The sequence below is a fragment of the Dromaius novaehollandiae genome, chromosome 17, assembly GCF_036370855.1.
Source record: "Dromaius novaehollandiae isolate bDroNov1 chromosome 17, bDroNov1.hap1, whole genome shotgun sequence".
Classification (NCBI taxonomy): Eukaryota; Metazoa; Chordata; class Aves; order Casuariiformes; family Dromaiidae; genus Dromaius; species Dromaius novaehollandiae.
The window spans coordinates 10465980-10491470 of record NC_088114.1 but is presented as its reverse complement, the minus strand read 5'-3'; the positions used below and the strand labels follow the sequence as shown (position 1 = coordinate 10491470).

Here is a 25491-nt window from a genome sequence, read left to right as displayed (position 1 = left end):
GTCAGCAGTCGCGCGCGGGACGGCTGCGAGCGGGGACCCCGGCCTACGAGCCGGCCTTTCCAGCAGGTCCAATTTTTGAAGACCTACACATCACACACGACACTACGACAGGAGACGACACCTGAAACCTATATCATCTTTTTTATCTTCTCGAGTTCTTCCTTTCACATGAAAACAGGATTATCCTGCATGTGGGTGAATCTGCTTTTATTTATCCTCCATCAGAAGCCAAAGCTTTCCAAGTGCCACAGCACAGTTTGTTGCCATGGAAATGACCATTATGCCACAAACAGAGGAGCTAGTCTTCCCAGGAAGCGACAGCAGGAGTGAATGAGTCCTTAAATGAGTTAAAGTACTTGTGTTCATGTATTGCTTATTACTAATAAAACATAAAGGAGCTAAAATACTGAATACACAGCTCGAGTTCAAAACTGTTTCTAATGAGTCACCCCACCACGCACCTACTATCAAGTTTCACTAAATTTCCAGTGAAGAAAGGAAGGAAAAAGCAACATTTATTAAAAAAACACTTTATCTAATTAAAATTCCAAAATCATAATCAAAACTTGCAATCAAAATGAAACGCCACAAGCACGCACCACTTGCCCTAAACAAAAATAAAAGCTGTATGTTCACTTCTATAAATATTTCATGCAAGAATACTGCAAAGCCGAATCACTTAATGACATGTAACGCCAGCTGCTCAACAACAAGGGAGGGCTAAAAAAAAAAAAAAAAAAAAAAAAAAACCAAAAACAAAAGACATCCAGGCTTTTTCCTCAGCTGACTCCTCGCTCGCAGGCACGCTTCCCCGGAGCCAGCCAAGGCTACTTTTGGCCATGACCTACTTTCTCGCGGCAGCACCCAGCCCCCGCCCCCCCCTCGGCCGCCGCCGCTCATCCCTCCTGCCGTCCCGAAGGGCAGCTCCTTTATCGGCGCGCGAAGCAAAGGTTATTGAGACGGGGAGGTTAGTGGGGCACTGTGGCAGCCTTTGGACGCAGCGTGCCGCGTGTTTCGAATTAAGCCGTTCTTTGCCATCGCCGCGCGTCTCGTGACGATACGACCTCCAGCCCTGGCGCATCCGTTAGCGACCCGCTCCCACTGCCTTTGGTCGGGGCAGCGCGGTGGCGGTGTCAGCGAGGTGCTGACCCTGCCGGACACGCAGCCGCCGGGGAAACAGTCACGAGGACTCACTCGAGTCTTTAAGCACACGCGGACAGAGTTGGTGAGGTGCAGCATGCACTGTATTTCCTAAATATGGATTTTCCCACTGTATCAATGGGAACCGCATAACATTAAAATGTTAAACGCTTAGGTATTGGATCCCTTCCTAACGGCCTCTGGCAGGAGCACACAATAATCCAGTGATGGTATCATGGGAAAAATTCATGTGTCACATCTGAACCATTAGACAACACCAGGTCAAAATTATCCAGTGCTGACATGACCATTTGGTAGGTTCTCATCCTACCAAAACAAGCGACAAGGAATACCATAAATAGAAGAGAAAACCAAACTAAATACTAACATTAAAATTGAATGTTGCCTACCAAGTATCAAATTCATCTTAACAGCACAGGAATTTTGTATTAAATTCTTGGTTCCTTTAAAGAGACCTATTATTTTATGCACACAACTTCACATTTCAAGAAGTCATCATATAATTTTTCCTGATGTAGGACCTTCGAGAAAAATGAAGATAATAACTGAATGCTGGAACTGTATTTGAATAACTACATATATACTGTTCCTCATTTCAGACCTTTAAAGTAGATTTAACGATGATGAAAAGCATTGGAAACCCCCAGCAATTCTACACACATGGGAATGCCACAGGCAACAGCAGCACTAGTTTAACAAGATAAGCCGTATTCATGCAGTTCAATACTTCATGGAAAGTTTTGGGTCAAAAACCAACAGGACAGAACAGTCTCCTGATTCAAGCAAACATTTCTATGCTCAGTTCAATAGCATAAATGCTAGATATTTATTATATGGACAACTGCCTACCAAGTGCTAAAGAGAGAACCTCAGTTCACTTCCGCAGTTAAGTACAGTTAAATATAGCTTCATCCAAGACTTTCATCTAGTATGGAAATGTATACAAAAGATCCTTCACTACCCACTTCCAGACCACTACTTTCCCATATCTAAATTTTAATTAAACTGACACCATAGTCACCAAAGCCTTGTCTAGAGAATCATAAAGACATGTTTGATAACATACACAGGGCTCTGAGATACCAGCAACAGCGTTGCTGTATCAAAGAGTTCGTTAACAGAAGATACTGTGAAAAAGAGATGTGCTGTTTCACATATAAGATTAAGCCTGCAACCTTAATGCAGTCAGAAGTCTATCGATGCAAAGAACGTATCCACCGCCAAATCCAACATGGTTTATGGAAATAAAGCTATGCAGCAGCATCAAAAAGCTAGTCTCCAATTTTAATGAAGAACAGGCAAGCAAAGATCTGTGGGAAACCTCTTGCTGCATCTCATTTAAGGCTAGAGCGTTTCACAGCTGCCAGTTTTTCAAGTGTCACAATCATGAAACCCCATCCACTGTGCACACTTCCTCCAAAACGAGGAGGGGGGGTTGGAAAAAAGAGACCATCTGTTCAGTCCATAAAATCTAGATGTAAATACTTTTTCGCTGTAAGGGAAGTAATTCATTAGGAATAATGCTAGACATGTTTATCTGTCTGTGTCCAGAGCCGGCTTACTGGATAAAACGTCACCTACCACCACCACAATTCCCATCGGCAAGGTACGAAGGAGGCACAGCAGCTTGGCCAGTGACTCATGATACTGGGGAGTTTTAAACTGCTCCTTACGACAAAGTCCTTGGACAGGAAGTCTAGGCAAATCTCATCTTCTTTGCCTTCACTGTTTCTCAAAGACTTAGGGAATTAAAAAACAAACCCACGTTTTAAGACAGAAAAAAGCCAACGTTTATTGGGGCTGCCTGCACTACTGCCTACTGTAGTAGACAGATACAACTGTCTGTCTACTTTGCACAGATACAACTTTGGAAGAGAAACAGCCAACAATTATCCACGTGTTCACCAGAAAGAAAGGAGAGTCATCTTTCAGGTTATTAGCTAATTCATCCCCTTGACCTGCATGTGCTTTATGACCATTACCAGTTATGACACACAATTTTCTGATTGTTCCTCTGGGCAGGAATCATGTCCTAATATGTTTCTGTCCAGGGACCTTGGAAATTTACGGTCACTAGTCAAATATTAACTCATGTAGCCTGTTGACTAAAAGCTAATAATTTCTGAAGCAAATGAGGTAAGAAGACATGGTCCAGTTGCTGCATATTGAAGAGTTCATCTTGTTGAAAGTGGATTCTAGACATCTGAGCAGAGAGGCCTATATTTGCTACCCACTCAGATAAAAATGCACCTGGAGAGAGTTTTTTAATGAATCAGTAGAGAAGGCTGGAACCACTCGTTTCTGAAAAACATGCTACATTCACTACATTCAACTGGAAACCAAAAAAGCACAGGAAGAACCACAGCTCATCCTGACTAATTCCTATTTATAAAAGTACCTGCTTCTGAAATGACTGAAGCTATCAAGAGAAAATTGTCAACTTATCATATGCTGACAGCAACCTTCATGTCTCAACACATACTCTAAAAACATTTTCTGTCTTAAAATATCATGTATAATGTATCAAAGTACTATCAAAGTATTGCAAGGAGAGATTAGAAAATATTCCCCCCACTGTAGGAGGCATTCGCCCAGCATTCTTTATGTATAATTAAGATTACCTAGGTTCAAAGAAGATAAATTAAAATTAAACTAGATGCAGAGAAGTATGACTGTGACTATTCGGGGAACAGAGAACCTACAGGCAAGATGAACATGTGACAGGAAAATACAAGTCTCAACAAGAAAATGTCAAGAAAGCTTTGGATTCCTTTGTAACAAATATACAGCTGTAAACACTAACTGTGAGAAGAGCAATACTGGCACAAATGGAAATGAGAATAAGCTGCTCAAAACCAAAATTTACAGAAGATAGCTGTCCAATGGAAAGGCATCAGGACAACCTCTCAGCAACTGTAGCAGGGAAAAAGCAAACTAATTCAAGACAGAGCACAAAGTTTACAAAGTAAATTACAGGAGAGTTGAAGACCTAAGAGAGTTTCCCAGCCTTATGTTCCTGATCCTTTCACTCTTCCTTCTGCAGCACAGGAAAATTACCTAAAGGTGGGTTTCTCTAAATCATTTTTAAACAACAAGGCTCCCCCTGGTTTTATTCCTGTAAGCGTTATTTTCGACTCTGTAGTAAGCTATTACTGAGAACAACACTGTACTGCCACCCCCACGGGAACTATCTCACAAATAAATAACAACAACAAATCCTTCATTTCGAATGTGAAGTGAAAAAGTACAGTGAGTTTATCGAAAGGAAAAAAGAGCAACTGACATGTCCACCTGTGTAACAGCTGAGCATCTGACTGAATTGCATCAGACAAAATAAGAAATATACCTTGAATTCTAAAGCTGAAGATGTGCCAACTTCTTCTGACATGCATGTAACAAGTTTCCCCTAGAAAAGACTTAAATTTCTCATTTATTCATCAGTTACGCTAAAGCCAAATGAGATCTGAAGTTACTGATCCGCCTAAATGATCATTCATTTTCAACGCCCCAAGGAGAAAATGTAACAGGCTACTTGAATTTCAGACGTTGTCCCAGATCTGGAGGGAAAAAAACCATGAAAGGGGGATGTTGCACTCCTGTATTTTTCTAAATAATGAAAAATATCTTGATTGGTCAAACTATTTTCCTCATAATTAGATAGTCCCAGCACTCTAGAAATAGAAAACTGATGTGGAGATAGCCTGACTATATAAGGCTGCACAGCATTTTCCTCTCGCAGCATTTTATATTTAGACAAAGAATGAAAATGCTCAGAGTAAGCACATTCTCTTTGGAAAGAGTCAGAGCGAAGAAAGACTTTTTTTCTTTCAAGAGAGAGAAAAAAAAAAGTAAAACTGAAAACTCATGAGGAAGAGTTGACTCATGCTGCAACATGCCACCTTTAAAAGACCCTCCAAATCCTAAGATAGTATTACTGCCATGTTGCAGAAAGGTCTAGACAAGTATTCAGAAAGTTCGTCATACTCAACATTATCTACAGCTATTACATTTTCCTGACAGTGTATTCCAATGGCAGCTACTGCTACACTGGCACCAGAGGGGTCACCTTCAAACCACCGATCCCTGTCTGAGGACATCCATTACTTGCTGCTCATTAGCTAGGAACACATCTGGAATAACACAATTAAAACAGCAATTTGCAGAGAATTACCACACAAACCAAAAGAACTAAGTTAAAAGCCACAATCACCCTTGATTTAGGCAGTAAGGATCACACTAAACATGAACTTGTCCTCGCCCCCAGTCAGGCCAGAGACCTGTTCCACTCAGCTCATCCAACACTGGTGGTTTTGTTTGTCATCTCGGTCTTTCCCCCTCTGGCTCCTGCAACCCATTTACCAGAATCCATTCCTGAGGCACACGGGCTCTGTACTGATTACTCAATAAAGGTGTAGAGCAATTTGTAGTGAACCATAAAGCCTTGGCTGGAATTTAATCTGTGCTTTAACACCTGTTCCTACAATACAGTACCAGGTATTTCTCACACTTCTGATCCCATGTAGTTTCTTTAGTTACAACACTGTAAAACGACAACAACAACATATACCCAAGCCCTCCTTCTCAGGTGAAGAAATTATTGTCAGAGCTTTTATCTTTGTATCTATGTTCTCAAAATATATACACAGTAAAAACACTTTAATGTTTAAGGAAGTTTCACCTTTGCTCCAATTTCTGTATCCTTTTCAGGCAGGATTTCCCTTATTCAGATAGCCAAGGACTTTTTTAGAGCAGAAAAAAGCCCCAATGACTTGTTTGTTCATATTTAAAGTGCGATTAATTCATTCAGAGGTAAGAAAGTAAATCTGCAACATACCATCTCCGTTAACCTCATCAGCAAGCTTCTCCCACTTCAGTACCAGCAATGAATTTCTGAGACTGCCTGAACCTCAGTTATCAAATTGAAAAGAAAATGTGCTTTCACAATTAAAGGAGGTAACAATAGCCACCAGCACCTGGGAGAAGAATGAGCCCATAAACATACTGAAGGAATGTAATCGAGAATGACTTTTCCAAAGTTTTAAAATAGCAGGCTCAGTTACAACCTTTTCTTTGGGGACAAAAAATTAGTATTTCTGAAGGTGCCTGTAACTACTCAGGCAAGCATCACATTGCCAAATTAATTTCAAACAAACAATTAAAAAAACGGCCCTGCCAATGTCTCCCCACCGGCAACGTCTGTACGCCAGCAGTGCCAGACTGAAGAGGTGCCCCCTGCGCTCCCGTCACTGCTGCGGGGCACGGCGAGGGGCAAGGTCTGCCTCTCCAGGTGCTTCCGAGGAGCGCATCCGGCAGGCTTAGAGCAGATGAGGCACGCACCTGTACTGCCAGGCATCTAAGACCCTCAAGTATTTGATCATATTAGTCAATCTCACCCCGAGTCATTTTTATTTGGTAAATAAAGGACTGAGAGGATGGGAGAACAACAGAAATATTTACCTTTATGTGGAGCAAGACTTTGGGCAGAGCTCTCTCTTCTAAGAAGGCAGATCTTTCAGTGGGAAAAAAATCAGAGATCTGCAACCTTCCAACCCCAAAGCCAGCCGTTATTTCCCATGCCACTGGCTCTGCCTTCCGCTGCTTTTTTGTATCCCCAGACTCCTTTTTATGGATATTTTCTGTGGAAGCCCAGGCAGAAGGCTTTAACAATTCTAGAAAATCCTCCAAATTTGAAAGATTTCCTTACTTCTGTCGGTAAGATGCTAACTTAAAGAAAGACTCTCTCAAAATAGGCTATAGGTCCAGATCCTAACTTTGCATAAGACAGGGCACAAACCAAACTGTGCTGTGTCTCATCTGGACCAGAAACGTGAGTCCTAATCTCTTATGTCCCAGATAAGTACTTGTCTCCGCAGTTATGGTCAGAAATTTCACCACGGAGCTGAGAACACTTTCCCAAAACCTGTTTCTTTGAAAACCATACCTGCAAAGAGTTTTGATTTCAATGAATGTCGTTTTCCATCCACTTTGTCAAAAATTCCCCACCAACCACCGGACTCCATGCAAAAATGGGGGAAAAAGGACTGATAAACAGTTTCCAGCTGGCTGCCAGGAGCTCGCTCACCTCCGAACCCATGCAACCCGCTGGCAGGCAGAGACCAGAGCGGAGCCGAGCTCTGGCTCAGCCCGGCTCCCGGCAGGCATGGCAGCACCTCTCCTGCCGCCCAGCCCCAGCACGGCGGCAGCAGCTCCGCAGCAGGGCAGACACGGCAGAAACCGAGCTGGCTCACCTGCACTTTCGCAGAGGAGAAGCACTCGCATACGGTGCCCGGCAGCCCAGGGCTGGGCACCTCTGCAGAGCAGAGCTACCACCATGTCTGCAGGGATCGTGGAGCTACCGCAACCGCCAGGCAGTGCCTTCTGGTGTCTCAGCCGGACTCGCAGGTGTATGGTAAGCCCAAGTTAAGTTAACTTGACTGAGCCACCAAATCTTTTTCACCCTTTGAGACAGATCCATTTGTGACAGCCACACATGCCCCTTAACATGGGAACTGCTTCTCTTTTCTCTTTTCTGAGTCTGCAGACTCAGTAGCCATGCAGATCTTAGCTTGCTCTGAAAAGTGCACAAAAATTCACATAGATGAGCCCTCTCTGAGTATAAAAACAGATGTCCTCACAGTCACCACTGACTTTGGACCAAAGCCTTAGAAACAAATACCAGAGACAAACTGACTTGAAACTGTCCAAAAGAACTAAATTCCCACAGAAAAGTGAGAGCAGGGGACCGAGACAGTAGCTACTTCTGAGATGGGGAGAGAAACAATTTGCCCAGGGTTATGGAGCCAGACTCCTAACAGAGCTGAAGTCTGACCCCAGTAATATAGTCTGCCCACACATATTGCAAATGTCAGTGAACCAGAGTGGAAAAAATGGGTCTTTACATTGAAAACATTACAATAAAAAGGAGAAAAATAACTCGCATATAAGATATCTGTACAACAAAGAACTATTTCCCCTGAATTCCTGTGAAAAGGCACGCTGCTACCTTCATGCAGCTCCATCATCTGCTCATATCTGGGATTCCAACAAACCCGACAGGACCCGACCAGCTCATTTCCTGGCAGCGGCACTCGCGAGCCCAGCCGCCCGCCTGGGGCGGGCAGGCGGTCAGCGCTGGCAGCGCGCCGCTGCACGACACGTTCTGGCAAGCCTGCAGCTCTCCGCAAGCCTGAGAAGCCAAAGTGCTGTTCTCAGTGAAAAGGAATGAGATAACTATGACTTTCCCAGTTACCCTTTATTTGATGCAATTTCAGTGTAAACATAAGCTAGGGCAGTGTCCTGGCAAAGCTGACAAAAATGTAAGCAAGTCAACACCACCTGATAGGCTGTGGTTCGGCTGCAGGAGATGCACTGCTTCTTCCAAAATTATCAGTGTAGTAAGAGAAATGGTTTTTTACTGCTATACATTATTAAAAAGGGGGGAAAAAAAGAATCTAAGGTTACTTTCTGGAATAGCTCATGGGAAACTCTAGACAGAGGTCAATGGTGATTTGTTTCTCCTAAAAAGGATATTGGTGTCCACACTGCACCTCAAGAGGATATTCAGGAAAGAAAGAGGAAATAAACCATGAGAAATTGTAGGGAAGGAAAGCAAAAAAAAAAAATGTTTTACACATCTCAAAGAATAACTGCAATCTCAGTATTGCAAAATTCCTTTAAAAGGAAGGCTAGTGCAACAGCTTAGGGTTCAGGAAAATCAGAGCAGTAACTGCCTACTTGTAGATCAATTCCACAAACACACAATTAATAAAAGACTAGCACAATTCTACCTCCTGGGTGCACTGCAAAGATAAATACATTAATGACTGCAAGGCTCTCAAAATCTCCACTGAGGAGGCCACTTCAGAAACAAGACAGCTAGACAGAATTAGTGAGTGCCATGAGTGTGTCATTAACGATACCTTTGCCAAGTAGCCTATTGATTTCTTTACATCGTTTAGCCTGTAGCAAACGATAATACACAAGTACAAGCCACAAAGGATTTCATTATCATTTTTAACTTCAGGACAAAAAAGGGAAAAATGCTCTAGAGCCTCATCACTGACAAATCATCATTCTGTTAAAAGTAACTTCCTCAGCTGTCTTACAAAATAGTGGCGCAGCTAATGTGGCCCAATTCCTTTTTAAACAAACCTGGAGACTCGCAGTTCTCCAAGCCACCAACCCATCACAGAAACTTTTTCTGGCTTTGGCAGTGAGCAAGCGGTAAAAGTAACAGAAGGTGCATGCACAGTGATAAGTTAAATAGAGAGTGGTAAGCACTAAGCTGGGGGTCAGCAAAGTCTAGAGCTCCACAAACTCAGCTGACTGATTTCCTCTGCCATCTACCCTGCCTTGTCCCAGCACACCCCTCCCCATCCTGCCCAGTACCACCCTCCTCCTCATAAAACCAGAACTGGCTCTCTGGGGAACAAAGACCAAGTTACAACATTTCTTTCAACCTCATTCTTCAAACTATAGCTCCACGGGGCTCGGTTCAGCAGGGCTGTGCACTGTTACGAAGCGCAAACATCTCCTTTCTCTTCTGAGTTGTGTGGAGCGCCTTCGTCCTCTGGAGGACAGAGCGGTACAGCACAAGTCAACCTCGGAATAAACAGGAAAGGAGAAAGGGCTCCACAAACAGAGCGATACAGAGAAGGGGGGGGGAACACTGAGGAGAGGTGGGGGTGGCCACAGCTGAGCTACAGAAATGCAAGTCAGAATATGCTAGTAGACCTCAAAGTTGGACTTCATTTGAGCATTTATGGCTTGCCGGGTAAATCCTGCACAATCTCACTTGTTCCCTAAAGCATAGTTTCCATCAGCAGAAATAATAACAGAGCGCTGTTGCTTGGGGACAAGGAGCCTGTTTTAAAATACTACTGCTGGGGAGGAACAGTGCTCCCAGCAGAACACAGGCAGTGCAAGAAGGAGCGTGCAAACTAGCCTGATGTAACGGAACAACTCTGTTAGGAGGCCACAGACCAAATGCCGTACGTCAGGTTTCCACCCTGCGCTCCACAAGACCACTAGTCACATTACACATCTTGCCTAGCATTTACCAGAAATACTTTAAAACCATATCACAGTTCACAATACAAAATGAGAACAAGTGTCATGAAGTTGATCCGAGGGAAAACAAGCAATATGGCAACACTCCAAAACTCCCAACCAACACCTAGAGCAGTAAGGTGTTAGGAGGGTGGCGAAGACAAATGAAATAGCTGTAATTCCTTTTCTTCTGAATAACAGATATTGGCCTCTCTGTGTGTAAAGGCAGGCCTCTGATGATCATCAAGCAAACACACCTGCAGTTTGCTATAACTCCAGAGATATCCAGTCTCAGACAGGCTGCTCACATCTAGAGTTTGGAATGCTGCATCTGTATTTAGCTTCTCCTCATGTCTGTCTGCTGGAAAAATCTTTAATCAAACACAAGATGTTTCAAAGGTAATCTCTTACCACAAAACAATCTGCAAGCCAACCAAAAATCCTGTGCAATAGCTGCCACCTAACGTTCAGGAAAGTAACTGCATTTACTCAAGGAGGAGACAAGTTTCAGTAGGTCATGCGGCAATTTCTATTTAAAATTTTTCCTCTATTCCATAATAAAGAATTCACTCACTTTAAACACACCAGCAAAAATGCAATGCCAACAGGGAAATCTCTCCAGTATTTCATCTTTATCTGGTGTTCTACAGCTTCACACTATTACACAAAGTAATCCCTTGATAGTAAGCTATCAGTTATGCAGAATAAAGGAATATAAAAACTAAAGCACTGATTATAGTGTGAAATCTCAGTCTTACAATGAACTATCATGAGAGATGGGACAAAATTATTCTCAAATATATTTTCAAGATTAACTCATTTTGCACCTCACAATACCATTAATCCGCACTACTATTATCTATTAATCTCTCTAATCTGCATAGAGCCAAGTATCCATTTGGTTACGAAGAATCACTGTGAGTTTTATCACAGATGTAGAGGTGACCTAGCCAGCACCTTGCTCCATATCAGAGTTCTGCTTGTATGAGGACACAGCAGCACAGAGCCTTTTCCAAAACCCATCTATCACTCACCAATTAGGCTTTGTGAGCATCACTAGCAGTAGCAGGGGAGTTACCATATTCATCTATACAGACTTTAATTACAGCACACCTGTAATACGAGCAAGATACTCTGGGAATTTATATAAATGAACTGCTCACTTCCTCCAGCATGTTAGTTACAATCCAATACAAAAAAAGAAAACGTAACACTCTCCTCTCTCCTCTGGCACCTCCATGCACACAGTCAGGGGCTCACTATTTTCTGCTACAAAGATGATAAGCAGGATGGCAGTGAGGGATATCAGGTCTCAAATCTAAATGATTCCTTTATATATTTTTAGCTAAGAAAGAGATTCCTAATAAGTCTGTACTCTTATTTCAGCAAACTTGGTCTCACAAATATCATATTTCAAAATAACACTTCCATTCAACTTTTTTGCTTTCATTAATGCACTTCTGTTCCTTCTACACATTAAATAGGAAACTCAACATAAGGAAAGCCAACAAATCACGTGAATACAACCATAATTACTTACTTCTCCTGTGATTGGATTGGTTCCATATTTCTTTATCCAAGGAACAATGCTCCTGAAAAGAGAGGGGATAAACTAGTAAGAGAAAAGTGCCACTAGAAACCCGTGTGTTTTTGATGGGCATGACTATTTTTGCCAACTTGCCAAGACCAAATGATGATCACACAGAAGGCTGAAGCACAGCTGTAAGCAAGTCTATTCAGCAACACAAAAATAAAGCAAAGTAAAGACAGTAACTTACAGTATGTCAAAGACTGTCCCATCTGGTGTGCAAACTGGGTATTCAAATGGCTGCAGAGACAAACTAGAAAGAAAAAGTACACACTGTTTTAGCAAAATCATCTAGAAATCATGACGACAGAAGCAAATAATGTGTTGCTGATTTATTTGCACATTAAAGCAAGGCCTATACCAACGAAAATACTGAGTGGCTACCAATATCCACAATCTGATTCCACAGAAATTAGGTTAAAAAAAAAATTTTTTTTGAAAGGAACCGATGCAGTCCAATAACTTGTAGCTGCCAGTGCTCACAACCACACAGCCACTGGAATGGATATTGTAATATTCCCGAGCCCACTTCCGTTGCCACGCCAGCTCCCAGCAGCACAAAAGACGGCTGAAGCACACACTGCCTTGGTACTGAAGCGGGTTAGTGAGTAATCAGCTGTCACATTAGCATCCCCTGTCAGAGGTACTTCCATAATCTATCCAGCTTTTCGCTGAGCAACAGTAACTTGTTGATGGGGGTGGTAACTTCTTGAAACATTCGATTCACAATAGGATTTTTAAAACACCTTTACTAATATTAACTTCACTCTTTTCTCTCAAGCACTTCAAGTAAATTCTAAGCATAGAGTATTAACACAAATACTCCTTCAATCTAATCACTGCCTCGGAAAGATGAATAATTGACTAAGGATGTTCTGACCAGGGAAAAGTAGAGATTCAAGTCTTAATTATGGGGATTGTAAGACTGGAACATGCATGTTAATTGAAGTATTTTAACACTTGTGTATTCTTTTAACCATCAGGTTCAATCTCAATAGACACTAATCATGGAAAGTACAGGCACAGATTCAGTTCCTACTGGAATATTTCTTCCCACGTTAATTTCATAGCAGATGCAAGTCAATGAAAATAGCTACCTCAGTAGAACATGTAACTTCAGTAATAGTTCAAGGGCAACAACAGACTGATGAATACATCTGCCACTTAATAATGATAATGTAATTTTGTTCTCTTACCTGCAGTGATCAAACGATAAACGTCTAAAATTAGTTCGTGGAAGGTCTGTTTATGAAAAAGAAAACACAGGATTTTAATAAATACATAGTATTCTAGGTAACACAAATACTCCTGATGCTGTAACTAAGGAGACAATGAACATCTGGAAGTTACATTTTCTAATATGTGTGGTAGCAATTTACTGATGACATGGAAAAACACACTCGACCTTGCAAAACTATAACAAAAATCTGACTTCTGAAGCAAAGAATGAGTATGCTCCTCAAATGAACTTATACACATTAGAAAAAAATCAAAATAAAACTCTGACAGTGATACAGCACTGAATTTAAGTTAGATGGTTAATACTGTTACTACCTTCAAGCTTTATACTACCAATAGACATAGATCTTGTTGAAGGCAGGGATTATCTGATCTGGGTTTCAAGCCTTGCATTTCTACAGTTTTCACGCAGAACAGCTGCGAAAGCCCAAGATCAGCATCACCGCTTTTAGGACCCCGCTTGTAAAGTCCGGCAGTTCAAAGCCAGCTCACGACGAGCTCAGAGCCCCGAGCAGCAACAGGAGGACGCTCCGCTCCAAGAGGTCGCTCCATCAGCCACCCTATGTCAAACCACCCCACTTGTCCCCGAGCGCCTCGGTGTGCCCGGATGAGGGAAGCAGGGGACAGGACACGCAGGACAAACCCTGAGGGGCTCCAGTGAAGTGAAGAGAGAGCAGGCGGAGGGGCCGAAGCAGGCGCGACGCCACTCACCCGCTTTCTTCCCTCCGTAGAACTGCGTGTACTCGGCGCACGTGATGTACCTGCAAGACACCGCGCTCACTCGCACCGCGGCACCCGGGGTGCCCAAACACCCCCCTCCCCCCGCCCGGCCCGGGCCCCCCCAGCGCTCCCGCCGCCGACCCGGCACCCCCCGCGCCGCCCCCGGGCCCGACGGCCACGCCGCCCGCTCACATCTTGTCCTTCTGGTGCTGCCTCTTCCCCATGGCGGCGGCTCAGGCGGCCCCCGCCGCCGCCGGGCTCCCTCCCTTGCAGCCGCGGAGCCGAGACGCGGCCGAGCGCTGCTGTGTCGCCAAGCCACCCGCGTCTCCCACGGCAGCGGCCGCGGCGTCTTCCGGTGCGGGTGCGGCGGCGTTCCGGGCCCGGGCGGCAACGCGGGGCGGCGACGGCCTTCCGGGCGCGGCCGGACACAGGGGGCGGTGTTCCGGGCCCGGGCGGCAACGGGGGGCGGTAGCGGCGGCGTTCCGGGGCCGGCCGGACACAGAGGGAGGTGGGCGGTGTTCCGGGCCCGGGCGGCAACGGGAGGCGGTGGCGGCGGCGTTCCGGGCGCGGCCAGACACAGGCGGCGGCGGGTGCTGCCGGGTGCCCTGACTGCCCCGAGCTTTGTGCCAGACCCCCCATTTCCCCCGTTTATGGTGCCTGGCTGGTATTTTAATCATTTTAGCATGTCGCTTGCTTGCAGTGAGGCACGTAACACCTGCTCCCGTGAGCGGAGATGAGCTAGCGCTAGCGCAGGAGCCATCACAGCGATGCCTGCTTGGCGCCGTACCCACCCTTAAACCTTTGGGACCAGGGATCAGGGGAACGCGAAGTGACGATGAGTTTCTCCCCTTATTTAAGCTTCCTTCTCCCACCGGTCTTGTCTTGGTAGATCTGGGTCTGTCCCTGCCTTGTTCTTTGGTGGCAAAGGCCGGAGCAAAGGTCCCAGGAGCATCACCCCCCCCAGGCCCAGCTGCCCCCAGGGAGGGAGAGCCGCGGGGCAGCGCAGCCTCCGCCGCCGCGGGGCGTCCGTCTGTCCCTGCCCGGCCTGCTGCGGCAGCGGGGCGAGCTCTGCCTCCAGCCTCTGCTCCTTGCAGCGGATGGAGGGGGGCCGTGCGCAAGCAAAGTGCGAGGGGCCCAGCAGACGTGGGCATGAGGCCGGAATCGCTGCCCCCATGGCCTCCGACGAGGTTGGGATTGCTTGTATCAAGTACACGGAGAAAAAAAAAAAGTCCAAGTCTGCTCTCAGGCCATTTCCCACTGCTAGTCAGAGACTTGGACTGATGCTGTGCTGAAGAATAGCTGTGAACCCAGTTGTTTTTGTTGCTTTTTAAGACAGTTCAGTCAGCGTGCACATGAGATTGCCACAATTAAAGTAATCCTCTGCCTGTCGGGGCCTTTCATGTGTTTTGGGCTTCGCAAGGTAGCAGACGACCTTGACCGGTCAATACAGGATCTCCCCGTTTGGAAGACTGAGTTGCCATTAAAGAAAACAGCCTTCCTGCTAAGATCCAGACAGCCACATAAACTGCAGAGCTGCCAACCCGAAGGGGGTCAGTCCCCGCCAGCCAAAGTCCAAGGCAACGCGTTCTTGTCACGGCTGCCTGGCACTCCTAACGAGGGCGAAGGATATTATTTGCTTCTGCTAGAAGCTTAAGGGACAAAGTGCACCTATATGACAGTTTGATAATGAAATAGTTACTCATTTCAATACTCTAATTTTCTTAAGTCAAAAACATCTCAAACTAATGCCATATACTGGGGCACAGCAGTTCTAGGTCCTTGAAAGAACCGGGACATCCACTTTCTTCTTTCCCAGCACCAAGTAGACTTTTGGGAAGAAAACAAGGAAGCTGATAGATTTGGTTTCAAAGCGATTCCAAAACCATTCCACAAGCAAACATCAGGCAGGGCACCAGCACTATGTTGTTCTTATGAAATGCCAGACAAGGAACATGTCCATAGCTGCACGAAGCTCCTTTCTTGTTGCAGTGCTGACCAATTTCAGCAGTGGTTAAGGGAGCCCCTTTTACGTTATGTTAGCACAGATAACCAGCACTCCCACACACAGCTCCTACTCCCTCAGCTGAGATGTGGCTCAAAGAAAATTCTGTAGCTTCTCTAGGGTGATCACAAATACTTGTCTGATCATGTTTTTGGAGGAAAGATCACCCAGACAGTATTACTTATTTCTAGACACATTAAAATGATTCAGCCTATGTTGACATTTCTGGAGATTTGAACCCTTTGAAATAACATTACAAGACCACGTTTCTTTTTTTAAACCAATGCAGCGTTCATTTATTTTTGTACTTACAAAAAGAGCCACCCCCTTACATCCCTCCCCCTCCCCCCAAATGCCTTTTACAAACATTTAAAAATTAAAAACCAGATGACATGTTAATTTGGTAGAATTATTTTGAAACATAGCTTTTGTAATTAGAGTTAAATTTTCTACAAGATGACTTTGTAGAGATAGCCTGATTATTGGCCAAATAAAATTCCATATTACAAGTTAGCAAATTCTAGTACAAAAATAGTCCATGTGTTAGAACAGCCTCTTCTTATTATTATATTCACAGGAAAGAGTCTATTGGCTGCATAATACCTTAATATTTATGAAATTTCTTTTTATGTGGCTCATTCATCTAATTTAATATAGTGTTGAGCCTCAATAAATCCTCAGGCAAAAAACCCTAAACAGGGTTAAATATGCTGTTCAGTGTACTCTTAAGTACTGTGCTTTTCACAGGACATCCAAGAAACCTCACAAACAGTTCTCAGCTAGTTTTGATATTAAAATGAGATCCAGATCCAAAAGGACCCCCCTGAAGTACATATCCACGACTTCCCATAGAAATAGAGGCCACAGCTTTGATGGTTAAGTTTCACTTGGGAAACGGTCTAGCTCATCCACTCATATTCACGAATCCACTGTGAGCTCCTTTAAAAACTAAAGTAGGTCACTCGTGAAGTGGTGGGACCTTTAGAGTACTGCCCTCTTCAGGAGTGTCCCATTCTGACTGGGCTCTCTCCTCTTCTGTCTCTGTTAAATACTGTTCAGCAGTTTCTCTCGGACCAGGCCCCTCAGGAAAAATCTGGGGACACTCTACTTGTCTCTCAAGATGTCTAGCTGCTCTTGATATTCTGTGAAAAGCCTCTGGAAGCGGAGGTTCTGTCCAATAACAGGAAGAAGTTCTTTCAATAGTTCTCTCTTTCGTAAACCCTGCACAAAAACACAAAAGCATCCTCATAATGTATTTGATATCGTGAATATTTTCCATAGGACTATTTATGATTCATGCCTTTTTTCCTGCCCAGAGAGAGCTGTGTATCTCATGCTTTTATGCCGTTTACATAACTCCCAAAATAAAAACTGCCTTTGCATTTATATATTCATGAAGCTGTTGCAGCCTCCATGCAGTTACAGACTCCAGACGTGCTGCCGAGAAGGGGAGACGTTCCGTTGGCACGTTCCTATTGCAGAGCTGGTGTCTGAGGAATGTGGAGAATGTGCAACTCTACTCCGTCTGCTCGATATTCAAAACAGCACCAGAACGGAGACCATGAAACTAAGTATTTGTCTACCGTTTCATATGATATAAATACAAGTTCCATGGGAAGGAAGCCTTCATATGGGATAGGAGTAGACAACGAAGTGGTTCCAGGTTAGCAAGAATCAGTTGTGGTTGCCTTCTTGCCACAAAGCTTCAATGGACTATCCATTTTCCATGACTGACATAGGAAACTCTCCCTCATTCTTTGTCAAAACTTACCATTACTGTTGATTCCCACTGGCTTCCAGCTGAGTAATGGACTGGACCCAGTAAATCCTTGCATAATTCTCGCAAACGATATTCAAACCCTGAATATGATCAGAAATAAAATCACATTCATAAACATTTAACTATATATAGCCACTATACAATCCAACTAAAACCCTTCAGGAAAGAGTTACAAGCATCTAGAATAAAATAAAGCCAGAAAGTGTGATTCCTGAAAAAGTAAGTTATTCTCCTTTAACTAACAGGAAATCTTTGTAGAGATAAGATGATTGGTAAAGGATTCATTTCAAATTTCCAAAGGTTTTTATCTTAAGTTCTCAAAACCAAACAAGGCTACTGAAGTTGTTCTACAACAGGGAAAAAAAATAGTAGGTAGCCCAGTTTGTTACAACAGCTGTCCCAACCTCAGTTTTGTCCCTCACCTCCCCCACCCCCAAGATAGATATACACGCCTGTGTGTGTACACACACACACACACACACACACTCTTAAACAGTAGAAATGTTTTATGTAACTGACAGACTTTGATAACTGGCGAACTAATGCAAAAATGATATCAGAGGAGTTAGCCAGAAGATGACAACCACTGAAGGGGAAAAGATAACATCCAGCATATACATACAAGGTGATGACATTTTCACATTTTAAGATGAATCCTAATACAAATTGGAGAAGCTGTCAACTAGCAAAGACTTTTTAAAGTGTAACTGTGTTCACATAAGACCCGAGATGAACATTTTAATTTCAGTGGAGTGAGGACAGAGAACTACATGCAATTCACCTGGCTCTCTTATTAAATAAAGTTGGGACCAAAAGGCAAGAATTAATGATCTCAATTTTAATTCTGCCAGCACGGTGTTAGGTGGCTTCCCTCTGTGTAAAATGATTACGCGTGGTGAGGAACAAGGCAGAATTAGTGGGAACTACTAAATTTGGAAGACAGACAAGCAAAGGTACAATGGAGTGTTTTAGCATCTAAGAAGCATGAAGGTGGCCAGTTGGTTAACCTTAATAATAGCATAGAGAAAAACTATATTCAGAAATAAAACAGATACAAGCAACCTTATTTCTGTGTTTCTTTGCTCACAGAATTTAACCTATGGAGCTCACCAGTCCATGCTGCTGAAAATTTAAAATATTTATATATGCGTGTATACAGGTGTGTGGTTTTATATATATAATTTTTTTATTTTATTTTTAAAGGCAAACAACACAAGCAAGCTCCCTGCAGTTGTCCATGCTCTGATATAAACTCTACCCTAGCAATTCTTCTACTTCGCAACATGCAGTGATCACCACTTGGCTGAGGAACACGACATATTTTACAAGGTATTGCTGCTTCCCAAAACATGTCAGTAGTTGCTGCCAGATAATATATCCGGCTATAATACTGCTCGACAGACAGATCACTGGCCTCTTTTACAATGCAGTTCCTGTTACTGAAGTCCATAGGTGGCACTGTTTCCCCAAAGCATTATCAGTTCATAGCGCGTCAGTATAAGATCCTAGAGCACTGAGCACTATAGGAAGCAAATGCACTTCAGCCGTTTTTAATTAACCACTGAGTCCAGAAGCGAAGTGCTAAATGGGAGAACGTTAAGTACAATCATAAATATACATCGCATGAATAGAGGGTTTCTTAAAAATCCATCACAGCTGCAAAGATGTAACACAGCATGCCAAGTCTCACCTTCATTAACTAGGTACCGTGCATAGATAAGGAGCCAGTGGCGATATTCATGACTGGATTGTAGCATAAGTGCTGCTGCTATCTGATTCTCCAGGTATGCAAGTGTTGTTTCTTGTTGTACTAAATGAGGCATGGAGAACAATCTCGCAGCTTGCCTTCCTGAACTACAAAACCAAAAGAGAAATTAGTATGGCAGCCATAAACTCAGAGGTTGATTTATGAAATATGTATTCTAGTAATACAGAAAATACTCTACCCTCGTCTTTCAAAGGGATCTAGTGCTTTCCGAGTTCAAGTCTTTAATGACAAAGGCAGCACTTTGCAGCAAGCCCCTTGTATCACATGGGGAAAAAAACCAAAACTGCCTTCTTCCTCTGCTGGACTGCTTATGGGCATCCAGGTCAGTGGAGGGTTTTCTCCTATTCTGTCTCTCCTCCTTTCAACTGATTTCTATTTTTAAAAAATTACAGGCTTTTCAGGGACAAAGTCCTCCTAAATGTTTATAGGAAATGCAGATGACTGTCTTTGCCTTCCCTATTTATATTCCTCACAGGTAAAAGCTACGAGACAGACACAAGATATAAGATTGACCTAAAGCCTTAAAAGGCTTTTTTTTTTTTTTTTAAACCAGTTAAATACACTGTTGTAGGAACGCTAATTTGAAAAAAGTAACAGAGTAGTTTCTTTTTGAAAAGTTTGCTACTTTTTCAGTATGGTATTTTCTTTCTCAGACACTCTAGTACTGTTTGCTTGGATTCTAAATATTTTCCCCCAATTAGCTTGCTACTTTTCGTCCCCTAAAGAGAAGCACAATAAAAACCATACCACTCTCTATGTAGTTCCTCTTACTAAAAAAATTGAGTAAGTTCAGATGTAAAGGCCAGAAACAGCAATGAAACCTGCCTGGAAAACCTAAGTCAGTTACAGGTGAGAATGAGCTATTAAGGTATCTATAGAAGTCTGCTCTGGCTCACACAATTCTCTGGTGATATTTTTGGATGTTAAAGATACACATCAGATAACTAATCACTCAACTTTCTCATAGACTTCATTAAATAAATCCATTGAGGACGGCTGAACTATTCAAAATTTGTAGACCAACTCAAGAAAGCTAGTAAACAAAAATTTAAAATGTAAAGTATAAGAAATTCTGTTTAGTTATTCAAAATATTACATGTTCAGAATATTGTCAAATACTGTACCAATTCAATAAAGAGGAGCCTTAAGCAAAATCATTACAAGTTCAGAGCACACTTTTTTGCGTCCCCAGAACAATCTCTGAATAACGCTAAAATAGAGACTATAAGCGTGCAAAAGGTTTTTTTGGAGGGGAAGGGGGGAGTCACTTTATGAACTACCAATAGATTATTTTCCGTGTCAACAGCATCAAGAATTAACTCATTGATTCAAGAACATAAATAAGTAATAAGGAAAAAAAGAGAAACATCGATCAAACAAACAAAACAATTAAGTGCATACTTTGAAGTTCGTCCCTGTATTACAGCTAAGGGCCCAGAACACAGCATGGCTTCTTGGGATGGTAAACTATTCCTGAAGTCTGCGCATTGCGCTAAGGAGTCCTGCTTGTCAGAAACAAGATTCCTGTAAAAAAACAAACCAAAAAAAACAAGTTTGAAGAGAATAAACAGTGATGTTGAGTGGTCCTGCTCTGTTCTGCCTCACAGCCTGGCTTGCGTTTTCAGATTACTAAACAAAAAAAATATACATATATCTATATCTATACATATATATATACACACACACACGTGCGCACGCACACACACACACGTACACATATATATCACAGAGGCACTTAAGAATTCCATGGACAAAAGTTATTCTGATTCAACATCCAAATTCTGATTGTGCTTTCACAGAAACATCCCTCTCACCCCAAAAGCTGACAGGATTAATGACATAATATAATTCACCATTAATTTTGAAAAACACAAGGAAATCCACTTTCTATATGTTATTTTACATCTACCAAAGAGTTATGCCTCAAAATGAAGGCTGGAGGGAACACAGGTAGTGACTTTCTCATTATGAACCTAACATTACCTCAGGTCAGGTCCCTCCACCCACCAGATAAGTCACCGCAGATCATACATTTTGACAACCTTTCCCATACACTACAACTTTTCCTTCATATTGAGGGGGGCTGACAGTTACAGCTGACATTTCCAAACCTAATCGAGGATATCATTTTCACTGGTCTGAGATGCCAAGGGAATCAGTGGCTCAAATGAATGCTAAGTTTAGACCTCCAGACAGATCAGAGGTAAAATAGTACAAATACTTAAAATAACTTTCACTGTTTTATCATGTTTAAATCTGTGTTGATGACTAAAGGAACTGTTCTTTTATATAATTCCAAAGCTGTGATACAAACTAAAAAACAACTAAAAAAAAGGACAGCAAATTCAGAATTATGGCTGACAGCCTGTCCTTTGCTCCCTATTGACCGCAAAGTTTTCCACATGAATTCTTTCAGGTCAAATGATTTCTTCCCTCTTCCCTTACCTGACATACTATCTTCATTAAGCTTGTAGGTCTTGGAGGCATTTAGCCCTCTTCAAATGTGACCAAAACTGGTCATCAGAACCAGAAAAGATCAAAGGATGATGAGCACTGACAAAGTCAGACACGTACACGCTCAGGGTTAGAGCACATAAGTCTGATTTTCTTAGGAAGCCAGGCAGAATCTTTTAAATGTGTTTAAACCTCCAACAAAACTGTGAAAGCTGTTTTGACCATTTTCCCCAGAACTGTTCTTTTTTTAGTGTAAAAGAAAAGAAGTGAATTGTAAGGTTAGACTGTTTTTAATTATTGTCAACTGCTTGACACATACAAGTGATGTGCATCAACAAAAGTGCACATACATAGGCGGGTATAAGTAACACATGAAATAGTATACATGGTATAGTAAAAAATGATAAAGACCTGTAGTTTAACCTTTTAGTTTTTAAAACTTATTTTAAACATAACAAATCATAACAGAGTAAGAGACCCTAAACCCTAGACACCCGCTAGTAACTAAAGCAAAAGTAAAGCCTAGAGTGTGATTCTGCTCAGACTAGCATTCAGAGCAGGGCGTGAAACAGTAAATCAGAACACGCGTGTCAGTTCAGCTACTTTGTAAAAGGAGGAAATAACGTACAACTTACCATGTAGAAAGAGAAGGATTAAAACAATATGCCTTTCCATCAGACATGCTCATTACAGGTATACCATGCTGAGTCAGCAATATCTGAGACACAGTTGCATCACTTCCTACAAATCAAATTGGACCAAAATTTTTTTTTGGAGTTTTGCATAACATTCATAATGGTATTAAGTGCTAACCACCATTAATTACTCTCATAGCAACCAAGAGAAAAAGGTTGAGTGTTATTCTCAAACACCAACAGGAAAGCCAAGACACCAGGTAATGATGTTGAACAGCAAGCTCAGTGCAGTAGCATCAGTATCATTGTGCTGCAAATTACATTATTAATCTTGATATTGCAATTTATACAGAACATTAGCTTAAATCAAAACATTTTCCATATCCAGAGAAAATCTTCAGCAAACCTGCTGTGTCTTCTGTAACCTGAAAAGCTTTTAGCTTCTTTTTCTCATTATGCCAAAATTCTAAAAACCAGCATACTTAGAAAGGCATGCTCTCTAGGAAAAACATAGTACAAGTGGGATAGTGAGAGTCTCTCATTTCCCAGCATATCCCCATCTCAGGGTTTGTGCACATTCTGTGTACAGGACTATATAATTATGCCATGTAACTTCCAGTTAAGACATCAGCAGACTGCTGGTACAACTACTCCTCTAGCTAGCTTTGATTAATACTGTATGGATTAAAGCTAAAATAGAAGCCAGTGTGCTCCAAGACACTGCTTTTTTGATTACTTCTTTTGCCTAGACATTGGCAATGATAGACATTGAAGGGTCTGTAATAAAGAATCTGAGATAATCAGAAGTTAAGTTGCTCACATTAAGACAACACACGTGCAAAGTACAGGGAGATTGTTGTAATAGCAGTAGATTTACATAAAGTATTTGTCTTGTGTTCTTCACAACACTGGATTTTCACATTCAAAAGTAAGCTGGAATATTGTAAGTGACAGAATTGTGTACAAGTCCGTTACCGGCTGATATTTTCGTCTCATTTATACACTAAGTTCAGTGTTGCCAATGACTTCCATTTAATACACAATAACAAAGAAGGAAAGTTATTTGTTTAGGCTTTTCAGGTTTTATAAAGTTTCAGCATATTCATAAAATGCACTACATAGTACAGGTGCACTCAAAGGTTGGTAAGCAAATAACCCTTTTTATTACCTGATAATATTGTTTGCAAAGACTCATCTCTAACAATGGCTGTCTGCTTGTGAACATCCCTGAAAACAGACAAAAGCAAAGATCTTCTGCTTACAAACAACTGATGCTCCAAAATCATTTAATATTCATATAGTTAATATATGCATGACATAACATTTTTGATATTTTCTTCATTGCTTTGACAAAACAATTTTGGCAAACTCAAATCCGTAAAGGTAAGGTAAGAGTCAACAGCACAGAAAAACTTTTGCAGCCCTTTCTATCAGGGAACCTCATTACAGATAAGCAAACACTGACCATCCCAACAATTCCCTTAGGTGCTCTCACTTACGTTAAACATTAGATTAAAATATACAACTGAAAACAAGTACTTGCGCTTCACCTCACCCTTTTGGTAAAGGTCTCTGTCCCTGTAACAGGGTGACTTAACAGTTTGCTGAAGCACTGCAGTTTTTACCTTGGCATCGTAAAGATGACTGGAATACTTTCGACACTGAAACCAGTGCACTTTTCAAATAATCACTGGCTAAAATACAATGGAAGATGGAAATATCTATATTTCTCCTTTTTTGCCCCCTGCAAATCATTCCACATGCATGACAAACCTAACCTAGGGAGGCTGTTTAAACCAATAATTTCTAGCTAATCAGCTATCTTCTTCCTAGCACCAAATACAATGTTATGTACCATCCTAGAATTGAGAGGAAACCAGATTCAATTCCTGCACAATTAACTCTTTTTCACAGGAGTGCATATTATATTCGAAAAGGACTTGTGTTCAGACCTGACTTGGTTTAAAGCCACAATTTCAACAGCAATGCATGAGCACAGCCACTGAACAAGGTAACCTATAGAATTCAGCTGCTGCAACCTAATTTGGTACTTACCAAACAGAGAGCGTAGCTGCAGTGGTGAGAGCCATTACATAAGAGCCTGTGCAATGTAGGGTGGAGATGGGTGTATTCAATACTATAGGGGGAAGAAGGCGACGACCACAAGCTGAAAATACTGACAGTGTTCGTTTCTCACAGGCTACGCTTACAATCTCACTAAAAAAAAAAAAAAAAAAAAAAAATTTACATTTTGTCAAATACAAGTAGCACAAAACCAGACTGCTTTCTTAGATTATCATACAACTCAAGATAGTTCCCCCAAAAGGTAACTATGTGAACTTTAAAAAAAAGCCTGGTCCCAAAGGGGAAGGCCAGAAAATGGAGAGATTTCCTATAGATGGATATAAATGGCATATTAAAAAGGCATGGTACGGCAGCTTAATATAAGTAGTATAACTATGATGATCTAAGGATATAAGCAGGAGACTGCTTGCAGGCAGAGACAGTATCTTTTATTAGACCAAGTGGCATAGTTGGAAATAGTTGAGCTTTTGAGTATACAAACTCTTCTTTGGGCCTGAACTTATATTTAGCTTTAAAGTCTGCTGCTGCTTTTTCAGACCTAAAAAATAGAGTTGTGCATCTGAAAGGTTGTCTAATATTTTTCAACTACACATGCCAATCTGTTTAATAAAAGATATTACTACTTACTACAAATATTATTAGTTTAAAGGGTATTATCAGAGATTGAGCTCAAAACTCAAGTAGGAAAATAAAATATTTCAAAAAAATTCTATGAGAAATGCTGAGCATCTCATGGCTGAGGCTTCAGAAATTCACTTTAAATTTAACTCTGAGCTAAAAGGCTAATTGAGAAAAGTAAATTTGAGAAAAGTAAAGAGAAAATAAACTGCAAAAAACTCAGAAAATACTTCTACACCACAATAGCATCTTGTTTCAAACTTTGCATTCTTCAGTAGTTAACATTTGAACAACTGTCACATACCACGATTTAGTCAGCGTTAATGAAGCAATTTAAAGGAGAAAGGTAACACCCCAGGAAAATATTTCTAACTGGCTAATGAGAATGCAAGA

General features: G+C 41.9%; 2 protein-coding genes across 3 annotated transcripts in view; both read right to left on the bottom strand.

Annotated features, from left to right (window-relative positions):
- Positions 1–14251, bottom strand: part of PPIL2 (peptidylprolyl isomerase like 2) — a 78468-nt gene extending 64217 nt beyond the window's left edge. Inside the window, exons 1-5 of the mRNA XM_064522134.1 lie at positions 13949–14251; positions 13748–13797; positions 12994–13039; positions 11988–12050; positions 11750–11801 (exon numbers count right to left, since the gene is read on the bottom strand). Coding sequence (XP_064378204.1) covers positions 11750–11801; positions 11988–12050; positions 12994–13039; positions 13748–13797; positions 13949–13980 — 243 coding nt within the window. The 5' untranslated portion in view covers positions 13981–14251. The remainder of the gene's footprint in view (positions 1–11749; positions 11802–11987; positions 12051–12993; positions 13040–13747; positions 13798–13948) is intronic.
- A 1773-nt stretch (positions 14252–16024) lies between these two features.
- LOC112985608 (protein HIRA) overlaps positions 16025–25491 on the bottom strand; it is a 37345-nt gene continuing 27878 nt past the window's right edge. For both annotated transcript variants that reach the window (XM_064522130.1, XM_064522129.1), the window contains 7 exons: positions 24451–24612; positions 23564–23622; positions 22396–22501; positions 20708–20830; positions 19229–19392; positions 17530–17618; positions 16025–16979 (listed from right to left, as the gene is read on the bottom strand). In XM_064522130.1, coding sequence (XP_064378200.1) covers positions 16863–16979; positions 17530–17618; positions 19229–19392; positions 20708–20830; positions 22396–22501; positions 23564–23622; positions 24451–24612 — 820 coding nt within the window. In that variant the 3' untranslated portion in view covers positions 16025–16862. The remainder of the gene's footprint in view (positions 16980–17529; positions 17619–19228; positions 19393–20707; positions 20831–22395; positions 22502–23563; positions 23623–24450; positions 24613–25491) is intronic.